The following is a 12,166-nucleotide window of genomic DNA, read 5'->3' as shown; positions in this document are numbered from 1 at the left end:
CTGGCTACAGAAAAAAAAAAGTTGCCTTTTTTTTTGAGTCTGGCTTTGTTTTCTTAGGCAAATCCGAGTTTGGCTACTGTCTCACTTTGCAAATCCGAGTGAGCCGGTGTCCCGTGCCCGTCTCGATTGTCTGGGCCGGGCCGAGCCGGAGTCGAGCGTGAGATGAATACTGTATAAGCGTAAAGAATCGGCCCCCGTTCGTTCCTCATAGAAACCCTAAGTTTGGCGGAGGCGGAGACTGCGGCGGCGGCGGCGAGAATACCAGACGGCAAGCCTGGTTAGCAATCTCAATCAACCAAAAAAGTAAGAGAAGAGAGATCGATGGCGGGTGGCGGCGGGGGAGGAGAGGTGAGGACGCCTCGGGAGATGGATCGGAAGCTGCAAGTTCCTTCCGAAGCAGAGATCCTGAGCATGGAGATTGCATCCCTGGCGAACTTGCTCAGGGAGAAGCAGTCTGACATTCTTCAATTCGACCCTGAGATCGCGAGGAAGATCATGTCCCTGAGGAGCGAGATCACGTCCGGATTCATATCCAACTCCGAGCATGTATATTTGCCCCACGGCGGTGAGGACGAGGGCGAGCGCCTAAACTGCTTATTCAGTCATATATTGCAACGGACGGATGCCTTGTGCGACGAGATGGCATCCATGGCATCTATTCTGGCCAAAATTAGTGTCCCCGTTATCTCCTATTACAAGGTCTTCGATCAGTTAAACGCCGCGCAGAGGTTATCTAAGATCTCCCTGGATATATTACATTCAACCGCGAATGCAGATAAAAAGATGGCTGACCAAAATGTTGAGGACCAGAGGACCGAGGAGGACAAAAGCAAATCCAGCACCCACTGTTTTGAGAACCAGGGAACCAAGCAACATGTGGATGCATCGGTAACAGATCTGACAACGGGCCTTTGTAAACCAAACATGGAAACGCCGCAGATGGCTGCCTACTGTCCTGATGGCCAGATGACTGATGAGGAGGATGTACATTTCGTGGCAGCGGATCCTATAAGTGGCCTTTGCGACCAGGCGACTGTCCACTCCTACGAGAACCAGAGTAACAAGGAGTACATGGAGATGATTGATCCCATGACAGATAAAGGCCAATCAAGCACGGAGACGCATGCGTCGAGGATGATGGACGGGGGCAATTCAAGCAGCGAAGGCAAATCAAGCAATGAAGGCCAATCAAGCACGGAGACACATGCGTCGAGGATGATGGATGAGGGCAATTCAAGCAATGAAGGCAAATCAAGCAATGAAAGCAAATCAAGCACAAAGGCAGTGGTGATGGTGCTGGATTCCGATGAGGAGCATGAAGTGCGGGGTATGACCATGGAGATGCGCAAATATTTGAAGATGCTCGAATGTGAGGAGGAGGACGAGGGGAAGATGACCCCGGAGGATTTAGCGATGGCTGACCAATTTGAGAAGTTGCTATTAGAGATGCAAGCCAACTTTCTCAAAGTCCAGGAGCAGGATGATAAGGACACGCCAAACTGGATCTCTGTCTCACATCAGGACGAGGCAGAGGAGATGGAGATGGAGGACAGGTTGTTTGCTAGACGCCGTAAAGGCTGGGAATCTGCATGGGGAGACCGCAGTGACTTCGAAGACATGAGTAAGTAAACTTAAACACCCATTGATTCCTTCTCATCGTATTCATCTTCCAACAATGGCAATGCAAGCAGATCCCCCCTCCCTTCCGTCCTTCCTTCCTTCATTCATTGCATATAAGTAAGTAATTCATGTTGGAACATGGCTAACACTTGTATTAATTTGGTGCTGCAGCCTTATTGAGTCCTATGCACTTTACACATTGCACGCTGGGACTGATCCCCTACACTGCTACCACTGTGAGCGCCTTGCAGATCTACTCTGTCAAGATTGTTGAAACAAAGGGAAAGTTGAAGTGGCCACTCTATGTCTACGGGGTCGTCGCTGCCCGAGATGCCGTAGATCACAACCGTAACATTCTCTTCGCTCGGCAAAGGGATGACTACCAAGAACTCACTCTAGAGGTAATATACGGTCTTCCATTTTGTTCTTCATTTTCTCCTTCTTTTTCTTCTTCTGTCGTTGTTTGTTGCATTCAACTATACTGACGATTATGATCCTTGCAGGATCCTTTTTTGCACCTGACTGGCCCATCTGGTGTGATTGTGGCTGTGGACAATGTTGACTTCGAAATCCAACTCAAAGTAAAGGGCACAACATGGTCTGGTGACAAAGCATTGATCAGTCACTTCCAGACTTACCCTGGTGATCGTGAAGGTTCAGATAGAGCGCTCTTTAGCAACTCCTTTTGCACGGTAGAGTTAAGCTTTGAGCGACTTACAGAAACCGTCCAAGCTACTATCTTGAGTGTCCGTGTTGTTGAAGGGCGGCCATCACCTTTTGAATACGGCGGCCGGATTATGTGCTCCTCACCACCACAGGAAGTTAAGGACCCCCTATCCAGGCATGTTGTGTTGGTTGATTCTCATGAATTTGATGGAGAAATGCCAATGGGCTCAGCTGGTTACATTGATCTGTCAAGGCAAGTTGTTTCTGTAGAACTGGGACATAACCTGCGATTTGTCATACAAGCTTACTCACAATCTGGTGCCATTGCTAGGCAAAGCCGTCTCACGTTTAGGACCAAATATTGCAACATAAGTCGAGGTATATGTGAGATTGGTGACTCTAAGGTGGAGATTACTGTTGCTTGGTCCCAGCTTATCAAGAACAAGATGGAAATCCTCTAAGGACATGTTTGATTGTTCTTGTGGCTATGGAGTAGATCCGGCTTGATCCCTACTCCATCTTCGACCGGTACTTCCGCGAGAAGGACGACAAGGGCGTTGGGAAGTGCAAGGGCAGCCGTGGATGATCTTCTCCACCATAGCCAAACATGCCAAATTTTGGTAGTCCGATGGCATGTTATAGTAGCTGGACGATGTAACATCGTTTACGTAGTTGCATAGGTTTGCATGAATTTGAGATATGCTAATTGAGGTGCCTGGTTGTGGGATTGGAAATTTGTCAGACGCGTCCGCGGGCGTTTGAAGGGTCGGATTTGTCAAGTCTGGTTGTAGATACTCTTTACAGATGGTAAAAGTGATTGATGCCACCAATATATGGGCACTTTGTTGCTAGAAGCTACAAACCGAAAAAATGGTGTGTCCTACGTACATGATTTTAGAGGACAGGCAATACTGAATTTTTCTCCACGTTTAGTTTAAGGGTGTGTCTAGGGCATATCTAAATGTGCTCTAGTTATTGCATATCCAAGTGAATGAATCAAGCATAAAGAAAAAAAAAGAAAAAAGAGAAAGAAAATATTCACACAAATCTTAATGTAAGATCAATGACATACGATTTAGATGTGCAATACTTATGGCACATTCAAATGTGCTTTAGCAAAACTGTTAGTTTAAAGAAAAAACTTGACAACCTTATCAGCATACCTTAAAATCCATAGGCACAACAGAAAAAGTGACAATTTGTCGTAGAAACATACAAGGAAAATCAACTAACTGCCACATGTGATGGTATACTTGTATATGACTCAATACATTACAATACAGTAGAGGGTAGTCCCTTCGTCTATCGGATAAAAAGGATGTATCTAGAACTAATATATATCTAGATATATCATTTTTTATTCACTAGCAAAAGAGTCTGGGCGTTGCAACGGAAGAAGAAAACATAACACACGCTCTTAACTCAACAACCATCACTCAAGACCACAATAGGTCCATCTCCTTTATTTTTGCAAAGGAGATCCTCTAAGGACAATGGTTCTTGTGGCATGGATGCTATGGACTATGATTCACTCCCGCCCATTTTATCTGTTCTTGTCTTGCATGTGGGTTGCGAAACTGTTGATGTATTTGTGTATTGATTAGCTATAGTATGTCCAACTGTTTGTGTATCCACCTAATGTTATCCGACTATTTGTGCCTACTAAAATCTATTATTATGCTGTGTGAAGTGATGTTTCTATTTTGATTATTCAGCAGTCATGCTGTGCAAAATGTGTTGATACTATGAATATGCCATGTCAGTAACGTATACTGTTTTGTTTGTGAAAACCTTAATTAGCTCCCCAGCCACCAGAAAGATGGTTTGTGACCTCAACTTTTAGTGGTTCTCATAACTTCCTTCTCGGCATGGGCTCTGGCTGTGCTTCCCTTCAAAAGTGAAATAAAAATAATCCTCTATTTCTAGTTACCCACAGGTTACAGGTGGCAGGGTAGGGTTCTGGGAGTTAATAAATGGTATTAGTGGAACTAGTGATTGGTGCCACCAGTATATGGGCACTTTGTTGCTCGAAGCTACAAACTGAAAAAAATGTTGTGTTGTGCATGATTTTAGAGTATAGGCAATACTAAATCTCTCTCCATGTTTAGTTTACAGGAAAAACTTGACAACCTTATCAGCATACCTCTGTTCAAAACTTAAATCCATAGGCACAGCAGGAAAAAGTGACAATTTGTAGTAGAAACATACTCCCTCCGTTCCTAAATATAAGTCTTTTAAAAGATTTCACTATAAACTACAGAGCAAAATGAGTGAACTTATTCTAACATATAAGGATGCTAGCTGACCCTCCTCCATAGAGCTCCTCCCGCGCTCATTGTTCGTGTCCGTCTGATGGCGTTTGACTTTTGTTGTTGGTCGTTGGATCAGTTGACTGCATGGTAAATTTTGTTACCTTTTCTCTGTCTTTTCTTGTTGAATGACCTGTGGACCTTCTGTTTGTGTCATTCGGTTGGTTTAACGTGGGTATTTTCAAACCTTGGTGTAAGTCAACCAGTACGGTGCATGCGCGTGCATGTGTGTGAGCCGTCTGACTGGCACTGTGGCTGATGAAGCAAAAGAAAGCACCACGGGCAAGAGCCAGAGGACGTGCAAAAAGGATGTGACAAGCGCGGGAACCAATCGAATTAAACCCAATAAGTGGTTGTTTGGATAGAGGAGATTGGCGATGGGATTATAAAAAATGCGTTTTAAGCTGATTTATAGGAAAGTCGATTTTATCTACGTTTTTATGAATAATCAGTTTATGAAAAACTATGTTTGGCAGGAAAGTAGATAGCCCCGTGACTCGTTAATCTTTGCTCGCCACTTTCCCCAAATTGGCCGCCATTGCTTATCCATTGAAGTACGTATATGCAACTGCTCCCCTCGAGTTCCTCCTCGGCCCTCTCTGTTTCCTCCTCCTTCCTTTGCTCGCTGACATCGCTGCTCCATCCTTTTCGACCCTAGATGAATCAGGGCCTAGACGCCGATTGCTGCTCCTCTCTCCTTCATTGAAGGCTTCACCAAGGGGATGCCGCTGAAGTGCGGACGACGGCAACGACTTCCACTCAACGGCTCGCCGTGCGCAGCCGCCGCTTCCCCTAGAGATTCAGGAGTTCGCGCTCGGCGGCGACCACTTGCTCTACACAACACGACACATGCGAACGGTGGCAGCGGCCGCTTCCCCTTGACGACTCAGGCGTTCGCGCACGGCGGCGGCCGCTTTTACTCGACGCCTCGGTGTGCGTGCACGACGGCGGCCGCTTCCCTTCAACGAGTTGCCGCGCGTGAACGACGGTGGCCGCTCCCGCTCGACCAGGCCGACGGTAGAGTGCTTGTGCTCAAAGTCAATCGGCGTGCATGCCAGCCGGTGGCTTTGAATGAGTTTCAGGTGCGGTAAGGCACAAACCGTGCTGATGAATTTGATGCGGAAGGAGAAATCAGTTGCCGTGAGTTTCTACAATCATATTTTCACAAAAACAACTATTAGTCGTTTTTCAGAAAACGCATATTACTGGTTTTGTGGAAACTGAATCCTACTTATCCATGTTTTTCGTGCGGAATCCAAACAAGGTTTAAGTTTGTTACACGGTTATGTAAGTCGACGGAAAATCAGTTCACCTGTCCTGATTTACTGTACCGAGATTTACTGGACCGAATGTGGAGAGAAAAAAACCAGTGCCTTTTCCCCTCGCAAGTCGCAACCCAGCGTCCTTTTTTCCTTTTCTTCCGACAGCTAGGGTTAGCGTCGCCGCCGCCCTCCCCTGTGCTCGTGCCCTCTCCTCTCCCGCCCCGAGCTCCACTGCCTCCAGCCTACGCTCGCGCTCCGTCCCTTCCTCCTCGTTGGTGCTCAATCGGACGAGCGTGAGCTGCGGCAAACTGCAGCGGAGGGAAACGTGGATGAGGAGATCAAGCCAAGGTGAGCCGCCGCCGATTTGCTCGCCGCTAGCTCTCTGCTCTTTTGTTCTTCTTCATGCTAACCGCGTCTCTGCTAGCCGGAGGGGACAGCTGGTGCACGAGCTCGCACTGCCCTGGCGCCGATCTCGCGCCGGTCCTACGCCCTGCCACCCTCTCTCGGGACGCCATGGAGATCAACAAGGTGCGCCCCCACTCCCCTCCCTCTGTCGGGGTATGGTAGGTTCGTACTGACCGCCTCCGGCTCGAGCAAGGATCTGCTGCACCTCCGGCCCCTTTTGGTACAGACCTAGCCATATCCTCTATCGGATTACAGTTGTTTACCTCTTTGATTGGAATAATAAATGGGTTCTATTGTTAATTTAACTGTCAAACAGTAGCCGTGAAGCATCATCTCATCCCCCCAGTTTTTATCAATCTGACTGCTACTGTGTACTTTGTTATGTTTACATGATAAAGAATCGTATTTTTTAAGATGACAGCCACTCTATGCAATTCGTTATGATTAGAGGACAATGAAAAATAAAGTTTCTTTACCAGTCCCACTACTCTATGTAATTAGTAATGCTTAGATGTTATAGTTGAATACAAGTTGACACATTTGAATGGTGTGAAGACAATGAACAAGCTCACTTTTGCTTTGAAATTATTTTTCTTCAGAAATGATCATGATCTCTTTGCCTTCGCTCTTTGTTTGTGAAGCCTGCAGACTGAGGAGAAGAGAACACATGTAGATAGTTCATCAAAGTTCCTTAACTGCGGCTGATCTTCTTCGTCAGGTGATTGTACTGCAGATCTAGTACATAGAGCTTTTTTCTTCTTCTCTAAGATACAGTATACTGCTAATTTTGATGGTTTGTTGAATTATCTTCTTGTAATATATGAGCGCCCGCAATGGCCACCTCGGCACAAGGAACACAGGTTGCAGAGATAGACGTGCGGGCTGCAGAGAGGGCCGCCCACGACATGGTCGCTACCGTTCGTCCATCGCACGGCAACGGCAGGTCGACCCCACCATCTCTGCCCCTTTTTGATGGCGGCTCTGGAGGACCGAGGAATTGAGGTTGCCCCTTTCGTCTGTTCACATCCTCTGTTAGTATGTTCCCAATCCTCTCTCACTCTCTCTCTCTTGCTTGATCCATATTACAAATGAATACCTGGTGCTAGCATGAACTTGCAGTATACAAAATCTGAATTAGTGATCATGATCATGGTCAAGGTTTGTACTAAAGAGAAGGAAATATGATGAGGCATATATTTTAATTTTCAAGGAGATAGATCACACGCCCGAAAAAAAGAGATAGATCACAAATGTTGTGTGCATGTAAGGTGAGGCAAATTTCAGTGTGTTCTTCGAACTAATTCTCTTTGGTCTTTTTGTAGGTTTTAGATTTTGAAGATTTATGCGATGGAATCATGATATGTAACATGTCTTCTCCTGAAGAGGTCCGCTTATTACTCGATGACACTGTTGCCGGAAACACGGCCAAGGTAGCTGTGCTCCTCATGATGGAGCAGCGCCTGGGACATGTAGGTCTTATTTGCTTAATTCCCCTGCTCGCGGCTTTTGGTTGTTCCAAAAGATTTCTCCATGTACCATGTAAGGAAATTTGGGGGGAAAACATATCTGATGTATAACATGGTATGTACATAGTTTCTTGGGAGGTTGAAGCCGGAAAGGGAGGAGGAGGAAGATGGCAGCCGCCCCGCCGCCCAAGGCCGACGAGCTGCAGCGGCATCCGCTCAAGGAGCAGCTGCCCAGCGTGTCTTTCTGCATCACCAGCTCACCGCCATGGCGTACCGTGCTCTGCTTCACCCCGCCTCAGGGGCCTCTTGATTTGCTCTTTGAAAGTTTCCCTCTTACATTCCGTGCTTGTCCTTCACTGTCCTCAGTTTTTGCTCGTACTTGTTGTTTCATGTCCAGGCTTTCTTTCCCACTGCATCATGTGTGCTGATTACTGACCTATTTTTGTTGTTGTCGATGCACATCAGTCTTCATATTTTCAGTAGAGAAAGTTTTTTGTTGGAAACAAATTCTTTTGCTGGTTCATTGATCTTGAATTTATTTATAATGAAAAGGCCTTTCAGCTGCACATGCTTTTATGCAATTGATAGTATGTACTACTCATATTAATCAAATAGTATATAAGTTGATGTACTCATATTAATCAAATAGTATATAAGTTGATGTTCCTCTTGTGCTTGTAAGGATTTCAACATTTCATAGTCATGTTGGACACCAGCATCATCATACCAACGATGCTTGTTCCTCAAATGGGAGGTGGAAATGTGAGCCCTCAGCTCTTTATTTGTGCGCTACCAAATGTTGGTTATATTCACTTGACACATGAATTTGATATCTCTAAAAAAGTACTACTAAGCTGGCACTGAATATGCCGCGCATATAAATGATAGACACTCCCTGAATTTCTGTCAGGAGGAGAAAGCTCGGGTAATCTAGACGCTCCTGTTCGTCGTCGGCATAAACACCTTACTGCAAACCTTCTTGGGGTCTCGTCTCCACGTCGTGATGGGTGGCTCCAACACTTTCATTGTGCCAACCATCTCCATCATCTTGGCCGGATGCTGAGGCAATGAGGCAGATCCTCACGAGGTACTTATTACTGTCCAGCAGAATTGCCTTCTCAAGTTCTCATCATGTACGAGTTCCTGTACGGAGGCTAACAAATTTGTGTTGTTGTCAAGAAAATTCCTACGGACGATGAGGGGGACACAAAGCGCTCTCATAATCGCGATGATGATTCAAATCATCCATGGTTTCAGTGGTCTCTGGCGCAATGTTGTCCCCCATTATCTGCGGGTCCTCTTGTTTCACTCATTGGATTTGGGCTTTATGAACTTGGCTTTCCAGGCTTTCACCACCGTTGAGTTTCATGTGAACAATCTGTTTTGATATTTTTATATAACAATATCATGCCTCATTTTCCATTTGATTTAGTTATTTCAACTTCAACTTTGAGTGTATTAGTTATGCACTGAATAGAAAGTATATTACCTTATCTGAGTTGTTGCTGCCACTGAGGTGTTAAAAGTGCATATTCATAGCATCTTCCTTGGCACGATTAATTGCCACCGGTTTACATTCGTATCTTTCAACATTTAGTTCAGGAGCTTCATGAATTTTCCGTGTCCTGAAATCATATATATTTTTTAACATGAATTTTGTCTCCACAAAGAACAGTGTGGTAAGCTCTATAACAGTCATTCAGACATCAAATTATGAACTCTCATATTTGATTGCTTGGAAAACAGTTCAAAGCATAGCCAGGAAATGCTGGCGACCGGAATATTGTGATACTATGGATGCTATCAAGCATGCTTTTGGGGCCTTGCCGCAGATCATCTGCAAGAAGGGCTCAGTTCAAGAACTAATTAAGGTTAAGCTTCACCAATGATTTGAAGGTGAGTTATCTTTTGTTCTTGGACAGGTCTCCTTGGTTTTCATTTTTATTTGCATGAACACAACATCACTGCTTAAGGAATAATTTTGTCACAACCAAGTTATGCAGCTATATATTTTCTATTGATTGCGGGGGTAAATAGGAAGTTAGAGTTATGGAGACAAACCTTGGAATCGAAAGGGTTTAGGCTTAGTAGAACTAAAACCGAGTACATGATGTGCGGTTTCAGTACTACTAGCTGTGAGGAGGAGGAGGTTAGCCTTGATGGCCAGGTGGTACCTCGGAAGGACACCTTTCGGTATTTGGGGTCAATGTTGCAGGAGGATGGGGGTATTGATGAAGATGTGAACCATCGAATCAAAGCCGGATGGATGAAGTGGCGCCAAGCTTCTGGCATTCTCTGTGACAAGAGAGTGCCACAAAAGCTAAAAGGCAAGTTCTACAGGACGGCGGTTCGACCCGCAATGTTGTATGGCGCGGAGTGTTGGCCGACTAAAAGGCGACATGTTCAACAGTTAGGTGTGGCGGAGATGCGTATGTTGAGATGGATGTGTGGCCACACGAGGAAGGATCGAGTCCGGAATGATGATATACGAGATAGAGTTGGGGTAGCACCAATTGAGGAGAAGCTTGTCCAACATCATTTGAGATGGTTTGGGCATATTCAGCACAGGCCTCCAGAAGCTCCAGTGCATAGCGGACGGCTAAAGCGTGCGGAGAATGTCAAGAGAGGGCGGGGTCGACCGATTTTGACATGGGAGGAGTCCGTTAAGAGAGACCTGAAGGATTGGAGTATCGACAAAGAGCTAGCTATGGACAGGGGTGCGTGGAAGCTTGCTATCCATGTGCCAGAGCCATGAGTTGGTTGCGAGATCTTATGGGTTTCACCTCTAGCCTACCCCAACTTGCTTGGGACTAAAGGCTTTGTTGTTGTTGTTGTTGTTGTTTTTTTGCTTTTCATATGCACCATCTGAAATAAGATAGACAGCAATGGTGCCACATATATGTTCCAACATCTTACTTCTACTGTTCTACAACAATGTTGCCACATATATGTCTCAGCATCTTCTGTTTCACTTCATCGTCTAATTTATATAAGTCTAAATCGCTTTTCAAACCACAGGATGCGCATGACCACGGCTAGGAACCTCCAGAGTACATCATCTGCGGTGAGCATAGAGCTTATCCGCATGACCACGGCTAGGAACCTCCAAACTAATTTAAAAACCCAATGATCAGCCTCGGGTGGCTACAGATGCTGCAGCCGGTTCAACCTATGGCCATCATAAAGAACAGGAAGGACTTGTACACACCGCCGACTGAATGTAGTGGAAAGAGCATGTCCTGCAGGAGATGGACAGCAAGGCCGCTGACAAGGTCTCTGAACGACGCGCTAGCGGTAGTGGCGGCGGCGACCAAGGCCGTTGGCGAGAAGATCGCGATGGAGGAGAAGTTTTAGAACTGGAAGATGGAGATTGTTAGGAGGAAGCACAACCACATCTTGTCCCTGTTCAACCTACACAAGGTGTTGGTGGAGAAGCAGGGAAGCCGCTTGCTGAGAAGACCACGCAACAGAAGACCCCCACCACCGCCGGTGCCATCTCTAGCACGAGCTGACCACATCGGGCGTTAGTTGGATCATAGAATGTATCATGTCATCAGATACATAAAGTATATCATCAGTTGCATGTACATTCAAGAGGCTCTCATTGTTTGAATGCAGCTGTGCTACACAAATTGCTAAAAACAAATCAGAAAGTGCGTGTGTGCCTACCTGGCACCGCACAACCACCTCTCAGGCGGCGCGCCACGGGCACGCCCCAACCACTAGTTACACACAATCTGGTGCCATTGGTAGGCAAAGCCGTCTCACGTTTAGGACCAAATATTGCAACATAAGTCGAGGTATATGTGAGATTGGTGACTCTAAGGTGGAGATTACTGTTGCTTGGTCCCAGCTTATCAAGAACAAGATGGAAATCCTCTAAGGACATGTTTGATTGTTCTTGTGGCTATGGAGTAGATCCGGCTTGATCCCTACTCCATCTTCGACCGGTACTTCCGCGAGAAGGACGACAAGGGCGTTGGGAAGTGCAAGGGCAGCCGTGGATAATCTTCACCACCATAGCCAAACATGCCAAATTTTGATAGTCCGATGGCATGTTATAGTAGCTGGACGATGTAACATCGTTTACGTAGTTGCATGGGTTTGCATGAATTTGAGATATGCTAATTGAGGTGCCTGGTTGTGAGATTGGAAATTTGTCAGACGCGTCCGCGGGCGTTTGAAGGGTCGGGTTTGTCAAGTCTGGCTGTAGATACTCTTTACAGATGGTAAAAGTGATTGATGCCACCAATATATGGGCACTTTGTTGCTCGAAGCTACAAACCGAAAAAATGGTGTGTCGTACGTACATGATTTTAGAGGACAGGCAATAATGAATTTTTCTCCACGTTTAGTTTAAGGGTGTGTCTAGGGCATATCTAAATGTGCTCTACTTATTGCATATCTAAGTGAATGAATTAAGCATAAAGAAAAAAAA

At 45.8% G+C, this 12,166-nt stretch overlaps 1 protein-coding gene and 1 long non-coding RNA gene across 14 annotated transcripts; both read left to right on the top strand.

Annotated features, from left to right (window-relative positions):
- Window positions 1-204: 204 nt before the first annotated feature.
- Window positions 205-3,729, top strand: LOC123188045 (uncharacterized). The gene is made up of 3 exons (XM_044600070.1): window positions 205-1,621; window positions 1,792-2,021; window positions 2,124-3,729. Exons 1-3 carry the CDS (start codon window positions 322-324, stop codon window positions 2,745-2,747), a joined length of 2,154 nt encoding a protein of 717 aa, XP_044456005.1. The 5' UTR covers window positions 205-321; the 3' UTR covers window positions 2,748-3,729.
- Window positions 3,730-5,936: 2,207 nt separating this feature from the next.
- On the top strand, window positions 5,937-11,884 carry LOC123188043 (uncharacterized). 13 transcript variants are annotated; one of them, XR_006494314.1, is made up of 8 exons: window positions 5,937-6,205; window positions 6,282-6,482; window positions 6,904-7,297; window positions 7,585-7,731; window positions 7,856-8,490; window positions 8,639-8,815; window positions 9,475-9,624; window positions 10,747-11,884. It is a non-coding gene; the product is annotated as an uncharacterized lncRNA (long non-coding RNA). The 13 variants fall into 13 exon arrangements; XR_006494310.1 differs by having other exon boundaries at window positions 8,908-9,624; XR_006494316.1 differs by having other exon boundaries at window positions 7,856-8,526.
- Window positions 11,885-12,166: the final 282 nt, after the last annotated feature.

Source organism: Triticum aestivum, chromosome 2A (genome assembly GCF_018294505.1).
Source record: "Triticum aestivum cultivar Chinese Spring chromosome 2A, IWGSC CS RefSeq v2.1, whole genome shotgun sequence".
NCBI classification, from domain to species: Eukaryota; Viridiplantae; Streptophyta; class Magnoliopsida; order Poales; family Poaceae; genus Triticum; species Triticum aestivum.
The sequence above is the reverse complement of the archived record's forward strand: the minus strand, read 5'-3'. Positions and strand labels throughout refer to the sequence as shown.

Excerpts from the sequence above, each read along its gene's own strand:
- LOC123188045 (XM_044600070.1), top strand. The coding sequence starts at position 322 with ATGGCGGGTGGCGGCGGGGGAGGAGAGGTGAGGACGCCTCGGGAGATG. Across the intron at positions 1,622-1,791 it reads CAGTGACTTCGAAGACATGA|CCTTATTGAGTCCTATGCAC; the intron begins GTAAGTAAACTT and ends TTGGTGCTGCAG. Across the intron at positions 2,022-2,123 it reads ACCAAGAACTCACTCTAGAG|GATCCTTTTTTGCACCTGAC; the intron begins GTAATATACGGT and ends TGATCCTTGCAG.